Source organism: Meriones unguiculatus, chromosome 9 (assembly GCF_030254825.1).
Source record: "Meriones unguiculatus strain TT.TT164.6M chromosome 9, Bangor_MerUng_6.1, whole genome shotgun sequence".
NCBI classification, from domain to species: Eukaryota; Metazoa; Chordata; class Mammalia; order Rodentia; family Muridae; genus Meriones; species Meriones unguiculatus.
This window is the reverse complement of record NC_083357.1, coordinates 11,396,539-11,416,454: the sequence shown is the minus strand read 5'-3', so window position 1 is coordinate 11,416,454 and position 19,916 is coordinate 11,396,539. Positions and strand designations below refer to the sequence as shown.

Below are 19,916 nucleotides of genomic sequence, written 5' to 3'. Positions count from 1 at the left end.
AAGTCATTGAAAGCTACAAGGGCAATTTACAAGTCGGACATATTTTTACATAGTAGCAATGAATCATCTGTGTTAAAATATTTTCACAAGTCTCATTTATCATACCACCAAACATAAAATATTTAAGATGAAAACGTATAAAAGGATGCATAATCTGTATAAGAAAATTTAAGAACAACCAAAAATTGATGAAAGAAATCAATGCAGATCTAAAAAGATTGAGAAATGAGTCAATTGGGGGAAATAATGATTATTGGAATGGAAGTTGACAATGCCACCAGGCCCTCTGGGCTCCTCGTATACCACTAAAAGGTAAAAAGAGATTATTATATCTCCTGGTGTGATAGATGATCATTATCAAGGGGAAATGGGAATACCCCTATCCAATGGAGATAAGAATATCCAATGGCTGAAATTCCAGGGACTCTCTAGGATATGCCTAGACAACTGAAGGCAATGGAAAACCATATCCATCCAATTTAAGCAGAGCCACTAATTCCTCAGTTGTTAAGGAATTAATGTCATAATCATTTTATCACACAAAACACACATTCACACAACACAGAATCAACTGAAGTACTTGCTTAAGTGAAAGGCTTTGAAAGAAAAAAGGAAATATTATTTAGAGCATACTCAGCACACATAAATATAATAGACTTTCTCCCTCTTCTATGAATAGATGCTAAAATAAATCCCCTTTCTCTTGTATAAGATAGTAAAGGAATGTAAGTTAGAGAAGACCAACACAGTTAAATTATTTCTTCTTCTGGGTAAAGAATATAAATGCCCTGTGTATAACTGAAAATGATTTTTGTTATGACATATGCTTATCAGCATGGACTCTTAACACATTTTGTATTTTAGAACAGTTTATACTGTTCTTACAGTTTATACAATCACTTCACTGTTACTGAATTTTTATTTTCCTTATTTATAATTAGATCAAAATGCTTTTTCCTATTTATCTTCTGTAATGTGCTTGTCTATATCCTAGGCCATTTTTCTATTGGTTGTCCTTTACTTGCTAATATATAATTCTCCATATTTTGAGGGAATTAATTCTTTGTCATCATGCCTCTAACAGACATCTCCTGGAGGAAATCCTGACAGTAAGTGAAGAGAGAGCTAGAAGTAAGATATTCTCTCAAGTATCCCTTGGCATATTGAGAACTGGCCTTGCTATGTAACAGGCTGTGATAGTCTTTGGTGGAAAGAAACAAATTTCATGTCACACAAACATGAGTTACAACTCAGAGATCATAATAAAGCAAAAGGTCAGCATGTCTGAATGCTGGCAGTACTAAAAGCACATCCCCAGAGAGTGAGGATCTAAGTGTGTGTGTTTTCTACAGCTCACAGTATAACACCTCTACTTTAAGAATTCTAGATACCTTGTTTTTATCCTGGCAACTTGTGCTTGTTTAGGCACTGACTTGAACTGTTGGCTTGCACTGTTGTTTCAGTAGTACAAATCTGAGTAAAGCCTCCCCCCCCCCTTTTTTTCAAATTCAATCTAAGAGTTTTCCTAAAGCCTCAGCCCCAGGGATATTGATCACAACAAGAATATATCCAACAAGAAATGCATACTGTAGATTATGGAACAGCCATACATGGGGTATTATTAGTTATCCTGGAAAAAACTAAGTGCATAGCTATTTGTTTTTGAAAAAAGATATGTTTACAAAATAATGTATTCATATTTTATGAACATACTTATATGAGAAGTTCTACTTTTGCTGAAGATATAGAAAGCTATTATGAATATCACTCATGATCAAATAATATATACAAGTTGCTAAGCCCACTAAATTATCCTTTTATAATTGATCTATCAGACAGCTGAGATCAGGGCAGCAGAAGACTCTGAAGTCTAAGGTAAGACAGTCCTCTAAAGAGTGAGAGGAATTGGAACGCCATCTGACTTACTTAGCTAGTGTGAAAGAGAGAAACCAAGAACTGCACACACGGGAATGAAGCACTCAGACACAGCAGTGTATTGACAAATGTGCTATGGGCCAGTGTGACAACACAGAATCCTACGAAGTCAAGGCCACTAAGAGTCAAGCACACACTCATAGACTCATGTTCACAGATCTCCAACAGGTACACATCAGAAGGCCTGGGAGCACATGAAGGAATGGAAAGGATCATTTCCTGAGTAGTATGGACTTGGAAGAGGAGGGCTACTACCACTGTGAAAAATGCATAATGCCTGAGTAGGATCTAGCTCCCTCCAAAACAAAAGCCCTAACAATAAACAGAATTGTGGCAAATCTCACTGTAACAAGGTAAAGACAAAGCGCAGGGAAGAAAAGAGGACCCAACCAAGACTGTATTCCAAGAGGATCAGAAAAAGCAGTGCTTGGCTCACTGGGGCCAATACTGTCACAAATCTCCTAGCACTGAGTGGAGACAAGAAAACCTTCTCCTACAGTAGAACTGCCAAAGACAGGAGGCCAAATTGGATGCTATGAGATGATGCAGCAAACACATACACAGAGAGGAGGGAAACACAAATGATTGAAGGGTAGAAACTGCTCTCATAAATATGAAGGGCTAGTGTTTGTATTTTTAAAGTATGTACGTATAGGTCATGAAACTGGAAAGGGGAAGAGGATTCTTGAGAGGAAAATGAAATGTAGCATGAAAGCAAAAACAGGACTATTGGTGAAGGAGGAAGGGGATTAGCAAAGGAGGTTCAACAGAAGTGGGGAGGACAATAGGGTGGGTCATGTGAAAACAATATACTATAAAAATGCCTTCATGAAATCCATTGTTTTGAAAACTAACTTTAAAAATAATTGAAAATAAAAACTTAATATGAGAAAACAAAAAATATAAAATCCTTAAAAATTTATTTTCAAAAACTTGAGTGACAACATATGCTGGAGAGGCTGTGGAGAAAGGGGAACCCTCCTCCACTGCTGGTGGGAATGTAAACTTGTACAACCACTCTGGAAATCAATCTGGTGCTTTCTCAGACAACTAGGAATAGCACTTCCTCAAGATCCAGCCATACCACTCCCAGGCACATATCCAAAAGAGGCTCAAGTACACAATAAGGACATTTGCTCAACCATGTTCGTAGCAGCTTTATTTGTAATAGCCAGAAGCTGGAAACACAGCCCAGATGCCCCTCAATTGAAGAATGGATGCAGAAATTGTGGTACATCTACACAATGGAGTATTACTCAGCAATGAAAAATAAGGAAATCATGAAATTTGCAGGTAAATGGTGGGACCTGGAAAGGATCATCCTGTGTGAACTGTCCCAGAAGCAGAAAAACACACATGGTATATACTCACTCATATAGACATGTAATATATGATAAACCTACTGAAATCTGTACATCTAAAGAAACTAATCAATAAAGAGGACCCTGACTAAAATGCTCAATCCCCATCCCGAAAGGCAAAGAGGATGGACATCAGAAGAAGAAGAAAACAGAAAACAAGTTAGGAACCTGCCACAGAGGGCCTCTGAAAGGCTCTGCCCTGCAGACTATCAAAGCAGATGCTGAGACTTGTGGCCAACTGTTGGGCAGTGTGCGTGGAATCTTATGAAAGCAGAGGGAAATAGTAAGATCTGGAGAGGACAGGAACTCAACAAGGAGAGCAACAGAACCAGAAATTTGAACACAGGGGTCTTCCCAGAGACTCATACTCCAACCAAGGACTATTCATGGAGATAACCTAGAACCCCTGCACAGATGTAGCCCATGGCAGTTCAGTGTCCAAGTGGGTTACATAGTAATGGGAAGAGAGACTGCCTCTGACATAATTTGATTGGCGTGCTCTTTGATCACCTCCCCCTGAGGGGAGAGCAGCCTTACCAGGCCACAGAAGATGACAATGCAGCCACTCCTGATGAGATCTGATAGACTAAGATCAGAAGGAAGGAGAGGACGACCTCCCCTATCAGTGGACTTGGGGAGGCGCATGTGTGAAGAAGGGGGAGGGAGGGTGGGATCCGGAGGGGAAGAGGAAGGGGCTTATGGGGGGATACAAAGTGAATAAAGTATAATTAATAAAAAGTAATTAAATGTCATTTTATCTGGTACACTGTTTTCATCAGTAATAAAATGTTATCATTTAAAAGAAAATAAATAGAACATTAAGTCCCACTTAAAAACTTATTTTCACATTAGAAAATTTACTGTAGCTCTTTCTTTCATTTATTTTCAAAAACATCTTTGTGCATCCTTGCGAACTTACTACTACTAATGGTGCAAGGGCATACCAGGAGGCGGCAGGGAGACAGCCTGTGATGGCCCGGCAGACTCTGCGTCCACACGGCTCCACCTGTTTCTGTGGGAGAAATCATTGACATTCCACTCAGAATCATCACTCTCCCTACACAAGAAATATATATAGGATTTATAAAAATATACACAATTAGAAAAGAATCTTGAAAAATCTCATCATTCAATAATATTCACCTTCATTTCATTTCCGTCAACTCTTCCTAATATTGCTCCTCTCATCACCTGTATCTGATACCCTTGTAGGGTAATTCTAAACTTCTAATACCTAATCACAAACTTCATCTCCTCTTGCACTGGGCTTGCAAGCCCTTTGGCCAATCCACCATCGTTCTTTCTTCCGTAGCTAGGCCACAAGAAGTAATGGAACAACTGGGATTCTGTATAGCAATTTAGAGGCTACTGCTCTGTCCTTAGACAACACCTGCCATCTCACTGCAGTCATTCCCCTCATGTAGCCTTTATGTAATCCTTCTCCTTCCTGAAGAGCACTGCTAGAAAGTTCAAACCAGAATGCACTCTTTAAAAACACTTAATTATTAACCTTTCTCATCACTTTGTATTTGCTTTCTGTTCAGAATTAATCAACTATGACCATTATCTACATAACCTCTCATATCCTAAAATATTCAATTCTCCTTCATCTATCTAGCTAACAATTGGTAATAAGTTTTAAAAACTGATTATACTCATTTCCTGTTCCCTTTCCGACCTCCCACTACTCAATTTACTTATTCTATGTGCTTAGCTCTTGCACTTTCACTTGCAACCTCACTTAGCAAATCTTCCTCATTTGATGTCTGAACTTAATTTTCAATGTCTAGAAAAAGTCTTTCTTAGCTTAGCTTCACACATTGCTGAATTACTTCACTCCAGCTCAAACTATATTTTTAGTTTTAATTCTCCTCTTCTGCAGCTTTCTGTCATCTGAACTCACATACATCATTTTATTCTTGACTCATACTCTCACTGTTAATAAGATATCCTCACAAGCCCTTACTTTTCTCAAACATCTCTCAGCCTAAAATTTCCTCCTGTCTTTTCCTCTGTAGGTTTCTATTTACTTAAATTCTAAATCCAAAAACAGCTGTCCCTTTTTCAAAAAACAAAAACAAAACAAAAACCTTATGAGGGGCTGGAGAGATGTCTCAGCAGTTAAAAGTCACACTGCTCTTGTGGAGGACCTCAGTCTACTTCCTAGTACCCACAACCACCTGTCACTCCACCTCCAAAGGATCCAACATCTATGGTCTCCACGGGTACCTGCACACACATGCACAGTTATTCACACATACACATAACTAAAAATTAAATACATCTTTTTGTAAAGTTTGTGGAAAACTCCTTTCTGTAAATAGTTATAAGCTTTCTATAGCACAGTCTTTAGATTTTTGACTATATAATATTCACTGTGCAACCATTTGTATTGTTATATCTGTTTGCCTAATTAAGCTATGATCTGAATGCAAAGGTGTTATTTTGTACGTAGAGCTCACCAGTCAATAGGGTCTCAGCATTCCTTGAAATCACCATTTTTGTGCTTTTAATGCATTTCTTAATGTTATACACATACATTTTACACAGATTCACATACCTAAAAATATTTACGTTATTAGACAATACTATTCTAGTGAGTATAGCTAATGTTATTGATAAATCTCTCTGAAATAGTCTAATCAAGTAGGTTTTGATTTAATACATAATACCTAAGATGGGACATTTTATAAACATGTTTTATAAAACTCTCACTCTTTTGTTTTTGAAAGAGAGATGTACTTTCTTCTAGTTCTTTGATTTTTTTCAGACACAGTACTAAGAATTCACTATTCTAGTAGTACCATTAATTAAAAATAAAATTTTCTTTCTGAAAGCAGGTCAACTGTTTAACAAATCAGAATATGTACTGTGTTTTATGCTACCTCAAAAACACTCTCCCCTCCAGAAACTCTACACACATTTATAACAGTTTTGTATCTATTGACATAATATAGATACTAAAAATAACACAGATAATAGATCTTTTGAGAATTTCTTTTTCTTGTCAATATAACATTTATGATATAATAAATAAAACATATTTCTAAGAAAGATAAATCAGGTTTAGAAAAGAATTGCATCATGAGAAAATAGTCAGTTCTTAAGGATCATTGACCATTATCTCCACTTAGAGGAACAAGTATAAATGTGAAGAGAGTAAACAGAAAACTCACTAAAATAAATATATTTTTTTTACCTTTCTCGAGGTACCTGAAAAAGTAAGTCATGATTCTTTCTTAAGAATGTTAGATTGGAGGATTTTACCTTCTCTGAATTATTTTCAAAAACCTATAGTCATGAAAAAGGAAACAAATTACATGCAGAATGTTAGGAAAATTATTTAAAAGAAATATGATTGATACAGACTTAAGAGTAATAAGATCTTTAATGATGGAATTAAAGTCATAATCACATAGTTATTATGTAAATCACATAGATAACGCTCAAAAAAATCACTGGAAACATACATTGACTTAGTAAATATTTTCCAGTTTTCCAAAAGAGTGCAGAGTGCTACATAAATACAAATAATATACATTGAATACTCAAGTTATCTAAAACCAATAAATATTAGCTTTGTTTAAAAATATTGGTTACAAGCTAAAAGATATTTCTGTAAGTGCTTATGACATTGTTTGCTGTGAATATAAAATTCTTAGCACTACATTCATCTTTATATTAGTACTTCCACAAGCTAAGCTCAGTACTTCTACGTGTGTCTTCACCATGAAATCTTGCACTGCCTGAGGAAAAATGTTACTCTTCTTTCATATACTTGCAACATTATGAATTGTACCTGGTTCAGTGGTAAACAACACTGAATTTAATTAGATGAATAAAAAGCACATCACACTTCAAAATCAATACAATCACATTTTCAAAGAAACAAACTATTCTAGGGGCTGCTGAGATGACTCAGAGGTTAAGAACACCTGTTGTTCATTCAGAAGACCCAGGTTCAGTTCCCAGAACCCATCTGGCAGTTTACAACCATCTGTAACTCCAGTTCCATTCTAGTTGATTCAACACCCCCTTCTGACATCCATGGAAACAAACCATACACATAGATCACATACATACAAGCAGGCAAAATATCTATATACGTAAAACAAAATAAATACATCTTTAAAAATATTTTAAAACAAACTATTCTATGTGGCTCCAATTCAAACTAAAGGTTCTATCATATCTCTGGTTGAATGAAATGAGATTAGCTAACAATATGAAGAACAAGAAGAAATACAGTATATTATAAAAGATACCAGGTCTTTTGGCAACAATCAATAAATTAAATTAATAGCAAATTAAAGAAAGGGTTGGGTAATTTTTTTCTGAAGAACATAAGTTTTTCTACACTGTATACCCTTGCTGAACAAAGTAAAAATAATAATATTAGGAGGTAAGGTCTTTTCTCTCTGTGTTTCTGAAGAGCCATGTAGTCATGGCCCAATTACTTCACCTTCCTAGGTCTCAGTTTCTTCATAACTAAAATAAGAAACAGACAAAACTTTAACAATCTTCTAATATAAAATTTGCAAGTCTATAAACAATTCCTAAGATACAATATGATACTCAAAAGTAAATTAAGTAGTTACACTATCAAATTGCCTTTTGAAATATATGTTAAATAAATTCTGGTTAAAAAAAATGTTTATTTCCCCTTACAGATTCCAGAAGCCATTCAGGAATGTCTTGAAAAACTATTTAGAATTAGGAAACATACAGAAATTCTTCCTAGATAGACAATGTCATAAAATTGGACAAGATACACAAAAATTGACTCATAAAATACCTTCCATTTTAGAAAGGAAGCAAGTTGAACATGGTGTTACATGCCTATAATTCTAGTACACAGGAGGATGAGGCAGGAGAATCATGAGTTCAAAGTCAGCCTATGCTACATAAGGGACCCTATTTCAAAATAAAAATGTACACATGAATCAAATAAGGTTATATAAAGCTAATTTTTTAAAATAAAAAATTTTAAAATATCAAGAGTTTAAGCAGAGGTATTCTGTATGGGTGGCTAAAACTGATCCCAGAAACTACAGTTTTTTAAAGGAGGATCCCAGTGCCAGGGCCGGGTTATTTCCCTAAAAGATTTCGTTCAGGGAAGCTCCTGAGACCTCTAAAACAATACAGGCAATTGACACTGTGGTTGGTTGCTCCCTACAACTAGACGGTAAAATCCTCTTGCTGAGGACACTAAATGCTCTGGTTGTGAGACACACATAAATTAAGCTCTAACTGAGATGGAAGCTACCTGCTGGGGATCCCTCGTAGTTCCGGAAAAGCATAGTGGAGAGGTGCTAGGGGGTGTCATGCAGAGCCACAGACACTGAATGTGATACTTCTGAATGCTCAGGCAAGATTTGTCCACTGGTACAATAGTGGCAAGTCTGTTCTAGGGGTAGCCAACTCCTTTCTGATTAGAACTAAGGCCTATTCCATAGGAGCAAATTCTGTTTTCATAAACCTGGTCAAAACCCTACTAAGGAAGCTATAGCTATTGCTTTGATAAATGTATACAATGTGTTCATTAAATTACCTTCTCAACAACTACGTTTATTCACATCGGATTGTTCCTATATATTGCTGTTGTATTTGGGCAGAGAAGCTTTTTTTTTAATGGGCAATAAGAACAGCAGAGACTCATCATAGGACAAAGTGCTAAGAGTAAGTTACTGTTGACTATTTAGCCATAAGTGGGGCATTTATATCACAATGTGACTTGGGGAACATTGTAGTAGACAGGGCAGAAAAGAATATAAGAACCAAAAGATAAAGTAATGTAGAACACTGTGTCCTGGTCATGACACAGACATGGCACTCTTTAACTCATAGCAACTATGCTAACTTGCACAAGATTGGACACTTGGTATCCTGTCTTAGGAGGAGGATGTTATAACAAAGCCCACTCTTCCCTGAGGAATTTAGGCAGTTAACCTGAACTAGGGCCATGAGCTTCACAAGGTCCTACCCCTCCATGAGGATCTATTAGTTGTTAAATGGTTGTTGGTGTGGTTGTTGAGTAAGAAATGCCTCCCATGGGCTCAAACATGTGAATACTTGGTCTCCAGCAGATGGTGCTATCAGGGGAGGTTATGCAACTTTTGGGACACAGAGCCTTGCTGGTACTGGAGAGTTTATGGCCTCAGCCAACTTTGCAGTTTGCTTTCTGTTTACTGTGTGTAAAGTTGATAGTGATCTCTTGGCCTCCTGTTAATACACCTTTACCACCATTATGGGCATATATATTTATTTAAGCAAAATAAATACCTTAAGTTGCCTTCTATTATAGTGTTTTAACATGGCAACAAAATACAGAAGTTGGTACTAGAGTGGAGTGTTTCTGTGAAGAAACTAACCATGCTGACTTTTGGAAAATGTGGAAGACTTTGAAACTTTGGACTAGAAGAGAAGTTGAATGCTGTAAACAGATTAACAGGCTGTTCTAGTAGGAGCCTGAGAGGCAACAGTGCTGAGAATAATGCAGAGGGTGGAGGCCCAGCTCAAGGGGTTTCAGAGGAGAACAAACACTGTATTAACAACTGGGCTAAAGGGAATTTCTTAATATTTGGACAAAGAATCTAGCTGTCTTCTGCCCATGTCTCTAAGACCTTGCCTAAGACTAAATTTAAAAGTAAAGGACTGATCTACTTGCCCAGGAAAACTTAAAGCCTGAATAACATCGAGTCTATGGAGTGGTTATTAGTGATTACTCTTATATAGAGGTCTATAATGAAAAAGAGCAAGGAGGGCAGAGAAAATACAAAATGTACAGTTTAGAAAGGAAAAAGTAACACCAGAAAGCTTAATGTGGCATCAAGGCATAAGACAGAAAAGAGAATGTAATTGCTAAGGATATTACTGTCATTTAGGAGAGACCTAATCTGCACTGAAACAATGAGGAGTTGCCTTGGAAAAATCCCACCCAGCTAAGTTTCCAACTAGTGAAGAAAAGGCCCAGGGATACAACATGATCAAAATTCATTATACAATGCATGAAAATGTCATAATAAAACCCATTACTCTATATAATTAATATGTGCTAATAAAAGAGCTCCTTGGGACATTCTATGAAGTTGCTCACTTTCAAATCATCTTTTTTGCAGAAAAAAAAAACATTCTGTGGACTAACAATTCAAACACTTCACTAAGCTGGAGACCCCAAGCCTGATAACCTTGATGTGTCCACCACACAAAAGAGCAGGGTAGACAGAAGACTACAACCAAGCTACACTCTTCTTAAAGCAGCACTCTTGCAAGTCTTAGGAGGAAGCAGAAGTTCAGTCAAGGAGCTAGTACTGCTGGACCTTCTGGGAGTGAATGTAAGGACAGCAGTAGCATTGAAGTCCCCAAGCTCCAGTTAATTGGATAAGAGAAAAATACAATACAACGGGGCATGGTGACACACATCTGTGATACCAGCTGAAGGAACAGGATTATAAGATAAACACAAGCCTCAACTCTCTAACAAGACCCTGTCTCAAAGAAAAAAAAAAGTGCAAAGCACCAATAAGCTTAAAATATACTTCCCTTCTTGTGCTATATCCCTAAGCTGCTTCTCAAAAAAGGCAGTATGGTAAGGCTTCTTTACAACCTTGCCCTTCCATAATTTGAAGACATTACGATATATAATTCCTCTCAATACAAATATTATCAATGTATCTAAGTGTGCTTCACACTTCATGAGATTTTTATATCTATTAGTAACACAAAATAGCATTACTGTCAAAACAAATAAAATTTCATTTCGAGAATAGCAATGAAAGTATTTTCCTTCAGATTAACAAAAACAAAGCCCTACAGTCTTTTCAATCCCTATTTTGGTCATGCTTAATATAAAAAAATATTCTTTGCAATTAAGAAATAACTGTGGTAAGAAAAAGGAAATACACACCTATCCCTAAAAGAGCTACGTCAATGATCTGACTTAGCTCTACCACCATCAATTAGCAGAGACCCTGCCCTTTTAGTTTTACCTCTGTTGTAGGTGTATTTTTCTGACTTGATGAAGGCGAAGTGTTCTGGAAATTCAGGTCATCTGAATTATCCTCTTTTGAATCATTAACTCTTCCTGAACAAAGAGATACAAAAAATTGATCAAATGAGAAGCACAAAGAAGTTGAAGTCCTAATGAGAAAAATCAAGCTATATAGGGGAAACTCACCTACTTTTCAAATCATCTTATCTTTATCTCTTAGAATAATTTCTTCCCCCTGCTTTGAAAAACCAGCATAAAGAGTATTTTGTTTCTCAATATTATACTTAAGAAGCTGATTTCTAAGTAATTCCTTTTTTCTTAATTGCCATATTAGTCAAGAAAATATTCTTCAGGTAAACTTTAAATATAAACAACCTATAGAACCTATGCATTGAGAGCTATAAAATAAAAGTATTCTGTATTTCAGAGTCTATGAGGCAGGAGGATATCTATGAATTATGGCCAGCATAGTCTACACAGTGAGTTCCAAGACAGTCAATAATACATAACAGAGAGACAATGTCTCAAAAAAAATGAGCTAAACCAATCCTAGATATTTGAGAAATGAAAAACCAAAGGAAACTCATGGTGGTGGTCATACAACAAATTGGTAACATCTATTTTTGCCATGGTTCCACAAATGCTGGTGGATTTTACAGTGTAAATGGCATACTGCTGGTAAAGTGCGTATAACCTATTCTAGAAAATGATACAGCAATAGGAAAAAAAAAAAACATCCAGATCCACTGTTAAGTTTCCCAATCCTACGTATTTATTCTTTAGCAGTAATTTATTCTAAAGCAGTAATTCAACAAAATAAAAGCTATAAATATGCAGTCCGTAGTATGCCTATACTAAAAGGGGAAAGCAGAGAATAATTAATGTGTTAAGCATATCACAAAAGAAAGGAAGTGGCCACCTGGTCTGTCTGAGTATAAAGAAGCCTGGGAGCAGAAGAATTTCTAGAGTTGGAGCTGCAAAGTCAGGACACGACTGTCCTATACACAGAGCCTAGATTGCACCCCTAAGGTAGTAATAACAAAGGATCCTGAAAAGACCAAGCAATCTTGAGCAAGAAGGAAAAGCTAGGCCCGCCTAAAGCCCAGGGCTCACCAAGCCTTCCTAAGGAGACCGCCACACTGGACCCCAGGATTCCCCCCCATACCTCAATCCCCTGCCTGAGGGTCTAAGCAGACACAGCCAGCAGAAAAGAACTGTGGCTATTCCCTGAGTTCCAGCCTCAGGCCCATAGCTATACCCACCTTCTCGAGTAGGGCTCCCAGGACCCAGAATAATCCAGCATCTGGCCCAAGGCTCTACCTGACTTCCTGAAGAGTTTTGTGGGCATCAGAAACACACAGACAACAACAGAGACAACCAGACGGCTAAAGGCCAGCATACGAACACAATCAATAAGAACCATAGTAATATGGCTCAGCCAGAACCCAGCTACACTACTACAGTAAGCCCTAGATATCCTAACACAGCTGAAACACAAGAAAATGACCTTAAATCTATTCTTATAAAGATAACAGAAGCCTTTAAAGAGGAAATAAATAAATCCCTTAAAGAAATACAGGAAAATACAATAGAGGTCTTTAAAGCGGAGTAAATAACTTAAAGAAATACCTTAAGGAAAACACAATCAAACAGGTGAGGGAAATGAATAAAATGGTTAAAGATCTGAAAATTGAAATAGAAACAATAAAGAAAATACAAACTGAGGTAATCATGGAGATGGAAAATTTAAGGAAGAGAACAGGAACTACAAACATAAGCATCACCAACAGAATACAAGATATAGAGGGGAGAATCTCAGGTGTACAAGATGCAATTGAAAAAAAATGTTAAATATAAAATGTTCCTGACGCAAAACAACCAAGAAATCAGGGACAGTATGAAAAGATGAAGACTAAAAATAATAGAAATAGTAGAAAGAGGAGATTCCTGGCTCCAAGGACCAGAAATATTTTCAACAAAATCATAGAAGAAAATTTCCCCAACCTAAAGAAAGAAATGCCTATAAACATACAAGAATCTCATAGAACACCAAATAAATTAAGACCATAAAAAAAATCCTCCCTAGAGCCCCTGTTCAGATGTAGCCCTTGGTAGCTCAGTATCCAAGTGGGTACCCTAATAAGGGGAACAGGGACTGTTTCTGACATGAACTCGATGGCGGGCTCTTTGACACTCCCCCCCAGGAAGGAGCAGCCTTGCTAGGCCACAGAGGAGGACTTTGCAGCCAGTCCTGAAGACACCTAATAAACCAGTATCAGATGTAAGGGGAAGAGGTTCTCCCTAATCAGTGGACTTGGAAAGGGGCAGGAAGATGATGAAGGTAGGAGGGTGGGATTGGGAGGGAAAGAGGGAGTGGGATACAGTAGGGATACAAAGTTAACAAACTGTAACTAATATTAAAAAAAAATTAAAATTAAAAAAATCCTCCCAGCACATAATAATCAAAATACTAAACATAAAGAACAAAGAAATATTATTAAAGGCTGTAAGGGAAGGAGGCAAAGTAACATATAAAAGCAGAACTATCAGAATCACACCTGACTTATCAAGAGACTCTTAAAAGCCAGAAGGGCCTGGGCAGATCCTAAGAGACCACGGATGTCAGCCCAGATTACCGTGCCTAGTAAAATTTTCATCATACTAGTTTTCATCACCATAGATGGAAAAAAAATGAGATATTCCATGACAAAACCAAATTTAAATAAGATCAATGCACAAATCCAGCCCTAGAGAAGATACTAGAAGGAAAACTACAGCACAATAAGGTCAACTACACCCAAGAAAACACAGGAAATAAATAGCTTCATTGCAGCAAAACCAAAAGAGAAATACACACAAATGCCCCCCCCACACACAAACACAGAGTACCATTACCAACATCAAAATAGCAGGAACTAACAACCATTGGCCATTAATATCTCTCAACAACACTGGACTCAATTCTCCAATAAAAGAATACAAGCTAATAGAATGGATACCTAGACAGGACCCATCATTCTGCTGAATATGAGAAACACACCTCTGCAACAAACTTAGACATTATATCAAAGTAAAAAGCTGAAAAGAAGTTTTCCAAGCAAACAAACCCAAGCTGGAGTAGCCATTTTAATATCTAATAAAAGACTTTCAAACAAAATTAATCAAAAGAGATGGAGAAGTACCCTTCATACTCTTAAAAAAAAATCTATCAAGAGGACAGATCTTAACATCTATGCCCCAAATACAAGGGCACCCACATTTATAAAAGAAACATTACTAAAGCTTAAATCACACATTGAACCCCATATATTAACAGTGGGAGACATCAATACCCCAATCTCACCAATTGACAGGTCATCAAGACAGAAAACAGAAAAGTAATTAAACTAAAAGATGCCTAAATCAAATGGACCTAACATGTATCTATACAATGTTTCACCCAAACACAAAAGAATATTCCTTATCAGCACGTCATGGAACCTTTACCAAAACTGACCATATAGTCACAAAGCAAGTTTCAACCAATACGAGAATATTGAAGTAACTCCTTATATCTTACCAGATCACCATGGATTAAAGTTGTATTTCAACAACAACAGAAAAAACGGGAAGCCTAAAATGACCACCAGGGCAGGGAAGAAATAAATAAATTATAGACTTCCTAAAATTCAATGAAAATGAAGTCACACTCATGCAAACTTACCGGACACAAAGAAAGCAGTGCTAACAGGGAAGTTCATAGATGAAGTGCCTTCAGAAAGAAATTGGAGAGTTCTCAAAATAGCAACTTAACAGCTCAAGACAAAGCTGTAGAACAAAAAGAAGCAAACATACCTAAGAGCAGTAGATGGCAGGAATTGATCAAATTCATGGCTGAAATCAATAAATTAGAAACAAAGAGAACAATATGAAGAATCAACTAAAACAAGAGCTGGTTCTTCGAGAAAACAAAAAAAGATAGACAAACCCATAGCCAAATTAACTAAAAGGCAGAGAGACACTATCCAAATCAACAAAATCAGAAATGAAAAGGGGAACATAACTGCAGACACTGAAGAAATCATTGGGTCTTATTTCAAAAGCCTGTACTTCACAAAATTTAAAAAATCTAAATAAAACGTCCCATTTTCTTGATAGATTCCACTTACCAAAGTTAAATCAAGGTAAACAATTAAATAGTTCTATAAAATCTAAATAAATTTTAAAAAAGCAGGGAGTAAGAGGAAGGCAGATCTTTGTGAGTTTGAGGACAGCCTGGTCTACAGTTAGTTTAAAAAAAAAAAAAGCAGCAGCATCCAGGTTTAGTGTGTCTGTTTTATATTGAAGTCTTTGATCCACTTGGACTTTAGTTTTGTGCAGGGTGATGAGTATGGATCTATTTGCATTTCTCTACATGTAGATATCCAGTTAGACCAACACCATTTGTTGAAGATGTCATGTTTTTTTAAATTGTATGGTTTTGGCATCTTTGTCAAAAATCAGGTGTCCATAAGAGTGTGGGTTTATTTTTGGGTCTTCTATTCAATTCCATAGATTTAACATTCTATTTCTATGCTAGTGCCATGCAGTTTTTATTACTGTTGCTCTATAGTGCAGCTTGAGATCAGGGAATAAAAGACCTCCAGAAGATCTTTCATTGTGGAGGATTGTTTTAGTGATTCTGAATTTCTTGTTATTCCATACAAAGTTGAGACTTTTGGGCAGAGTGCATGGAATCTTATGAAAGAAGTGGGAAATAGTAAGATCTGGAAAGGACAGGAGCTCCACAAGGAGAGCAATAGAACCAAAAAAAAAAAAAATCTGAGCACAGGGGTCTTTCCTGAGACTCATACTCCAACCAAGTACCAGGCATGGAGATAACCTAGAACCCCTGCACAGATGTAGCCCATGGCAGTTCAGTGTCCAAGTAGGTTCCATAGTAATAAGAACAGGTACTGCCTTTGTAATGAACTGATTGGCCTGCTCTCTGATCACCTCCCCCTGAAAGGGGAGCAACCTTACCAGGCCACAGAGGAAGACAATACAGCCACTCCTGATGAGATCTGATAGACTAGGATCAGAAGGAAGGAGAGGAAGACCTCCCCTATCGGTAGACTTGGGAAGGGGAAGGGCATGTGTGGAGAAGGGGGAGGGAAGGTGAGACTGGGATGGGAGGAGAGAGGGGTTTTGGGGGGGATACAAAGTGAATAAAGTGTAATTAATAATTTAAAAAAAAGAAAAAAATTGTTGGTAATTTGATAGGAATTTCATTGAATCTGAAACAGACATACTAAGCCTGTTAGAGGAAAAAGTTGGGAAGAGTCTTGAAATCACTGGCACAGGAGACAACTTCCTGAACAGAACACCAACAGCACAGGCTCTAAGATCAACAAGCAATAAATGGGACCTCATGAAACTGAAAAGCTTCTGTAAAACAAAGGACACTGTCATCAGAACAAAATGAGAGCCTACAGATTGGGAAAGGATCTTCACCAATCCTATATCTGACAGAGGGCTAATTTCCAGAATATATAAAGAACTTAAGAAATTAAACAGAAACAAATCAAGTAATACAATTTAAAAATAGGGATATAGAGATAAACAGAGAATTCTCAATAGAGGAACATCGAATGGCAGAGAAACACTTTAAGAAATGCTCAACGTCCTTAGTCATCAGGCAAATAAAAATCAAAACGACCCTGAGATTTCACCTTACACCCATCAGATTGGCTAAGATCAAAAACTCAAGTGACAACACCTACTGGAGAGGATGTGGAGAAAGAGGAACCCTACTCCATTGCTGGCGGGAATGTAAATTCGTACAACTACTTTGGAAATCAATCTGGTGCTTTCTCAGACAATGAGGAATAGTGCTACCTCAAGATCCAGCTATACCACTCCTAGGCATATATCCAAAAAATGCTCAAGAATACAAGTACACTTGCTCAACCATATTCGTAGAAGCTTTATTTGTAAGAGCCAGAAGCTGGAAATAACCCAGATGTCCCTCAACGGAGGAATGGATACAGAAATTGTGGGACATTTACACAATGGAATACCACTCAGCAATTAAAAACAAGGAAATCATGAAATTTGCAAGCAAATGGTGGGATCTAGAAAAGATCATCTTGAGTGTGGTACTCATAAGCAGAAAGACACTCATGGTATATACTCACTTATAAGTGGATATTAGACATATAATATAGGATAATCATACTAAAATCTGTACACCTAAGGAAGCTAAACAAGAAGGAAAACCCTGGGTAAGATGCTCAATATTTATTCAGAAAGGCAAACAGGATGGACATTGAAGGGGGAACAGCCTTACCAGTCCACAGAGGAAGACAATGAAGCCAGTCCTGATGAGACCTGATAGGCTAGGGTCAGATGGAAGGGGAGGAGGACCTCCCCTATCAATGGACTAGGGGAGGGGCATAGGAGAAGAAGAGTGAGGGAGGGTGGAATTGGGAAGGGATGTGGGAGGGGCTACAGCTGGGATACAAAGTGAATAAACTGAAATTAATAAAATAAATTTAATTTTTATATTAAATCTTAAAATATAAGACCAAGACTATAAAACCTCTAGAGGGAAAAATTCCTGAAGCTGTCTTGAGTAATGAGTTTTTGCTATGACACCACACGTAAAAGAGGCAAAAAATAATCATCAAATTAGAGTACCCACAAAGGAAAAGAAACAACAGAATGAATACAAAAAATTCAACAACTCAAAAAAAAAAAAAAAACCTGATTCTAACATGGGTAAAGAGAAAAAATAGACATCTATACAAAGAAGAAATAAAAATAGTCATCAGATTATGAGAAGGTGTTCAACATCAGTGATTAGTAGGAAAATGAAAGTCGAAAGCACCATGAATATGACCACACACCTGTTGAGAGTACTACTACCAAAAAGACAAAAGATAACAAGTGTTAACAAGGATGCTGAGAAAAGCTTCAGTTATACACTGTTAGCTGTTAGTAAGGCTACAGATTGGAAAACACCTGTTAGAGAAACAGCATGGTGTTTTCATACAAACTTAGAACTTTCATAAAGACCAAAAATCCTGCGGCTAGGTGCGTTGTACTCGAATGAAATATCTTTAAAAAACATATACATTTCTGTGATCGCTACAGCATCACGCTCAACAGCCAAGATGTGAACCAACCTCACTGCCTGCCAAAGAAGAGATGGTTAAATAAAATATTGTAAACCTAAATATCATCTGATATTTATCATAAAAGAAGGAAATTCTGTCATTTATAACAGCGTGGTTAAGCCTAGAGGACATTGTGCTAAGTAAAATAAACCAGATACAGAAACACAAAACTGAATTATCTCAATTATAAATGGAACTCAAATCCAAATGCATAGAAGCAGAGAACAGAATGACAATTATCAGAGGCAAGTGGGGTGCTGTTGGGAAACTGATACAAAGTATCCCGTAAAATGAATAAGTTCTGAAGGTCTAATGTACAGCGCTACTTCTGTGTTTAATAATACTGTCACTTCAGATTTGTTATAAGTGCAGATCTTAAATGTTCTTACTACACACACAAAAAAGCTGGTTATATAAAGTACTGGATATATTCATCAACTTCATTATAGAGGCTATCTCACAATTCACAACGACCATTAGTAGGGACGCCCCAGAAGAATGGGAGAATTTAGTGTGGACCAAGACCGGAGAAAAGTAAATAGAAGTTAGACACAGAAAGAATAAAAGAGGAATACTAAAAGCAACGGCCAAAGCTGGGTATGATGCTACATGTCCACAACTTCAGCAACTGGGAGGCTGAGACAGGAGAACTGCCAATTCCAGGCCATTGCACAATGGCCGGCCTAGGCTAAACAAAAACAGAAAATTATGGCAAGCTACTGACTGAGGCTCGAGAATGATAATACAGGCTAGTTGAGAGACAGGTAACATCTGTATCATTTACCAAGGCTTTAGAAATGTGTAGACCCTGAACTCATATCTAAGAAAAAAGTAAAAATAAGCCTAGCTTTGTAAGGGTCAGTTTCATTATCTTCTCTGTGTGTGTGTTTGCATGTTTGTGTGTGTGTGTGTGTGTGTGTGTGTGTGTGTGTTTGGGTGGGGTGGTGGTTGTGGTTTTCACAAATTCTATGCAATAAACTTGGTTTGTGATAAACAAACAAAAAAAGTTATTTGAAAGAAGTCATACTAGAATGGACTCCTTAGTACTTTGCAGATGATGGCATCTTAGATGGGCACTCCTAGAGTTGTTGGCCTCTGCAGGCTAACAACTGTGAGTCAGTCCCTATTTATGGCTACAGCATGAGAGGCACAGCACCCGTTGCTTCTATCCCCAAGTTCATCTAGGTACAGAATGCATGATAACCTACCAGACTCTTTTCTAGCCTGCCTAGGTGAAGACATGTTGTCCCCATAGCCAGAATAAGATGGGCAAAAGGCTTCTGCAGATACTGAGCCTTAATTCCTGGAGTCAGGCAGCTCTAGTTAGTGTCCAGGAACCAGCACACCATTGGAGCGCTCCTAATCAAATACATGAAGCAAAGGGTTTTCTATTAGACAACTGGGATTTTCACACTTGAATTATTAATTCAGTAATTGTCAAAGGGCACTAAATTCTTTAAATTCCATCTCTATGTTAATTAGGCACTGGGAATT

At 37.1% G+C, this 19,916-nt stretch overlaps 1 protein-coding gene across 3 annotated transcripts in view; it reads right to left on the bottom strand.

Annotated features, from left to right (window-relative positions):
* Positions 1-19,916, bottom strand: part of Ptpn20 (protein tyrosine phosphatase non-receptor type 20) — a 123,135-nt gene that overhangs the window by 81,571 nt on the left and 21,648 nt on the right. For 2 of the 3 annotated variants that reach the window (XM_060390888.1, XM_060390887.1), the window contains exons 1-5: positions 19,631-19,740; positions 14,990-15,093; positions 11,285-11,379; positions 6,496-6,587; positions 4,241-4,308 (exon numbers count right to left, since the gene is read on the bottom strand). In XM_060390888.1, the coding sequence (XP_060246871.1) occupies positions 4,241-4,308; positions 6,496-6,587; positions 11,285-11,379; positions 14,990-15,026 (292 nt within the window). In that variant the 5' untranslated portion in view covers positions 15,027-15,093; positions 19,631-19,740. Of the gene's footprint in view, positions 1-4,240; positions 4,309-6,495; positions 6,588-11,284; positions 11,380-14,989; positions 15,094-19,630; positions 19,741-19,916 lie in introns of those variants that run through there. The other variant, XM_060390886.1, reaches the window with a different exon arrangement.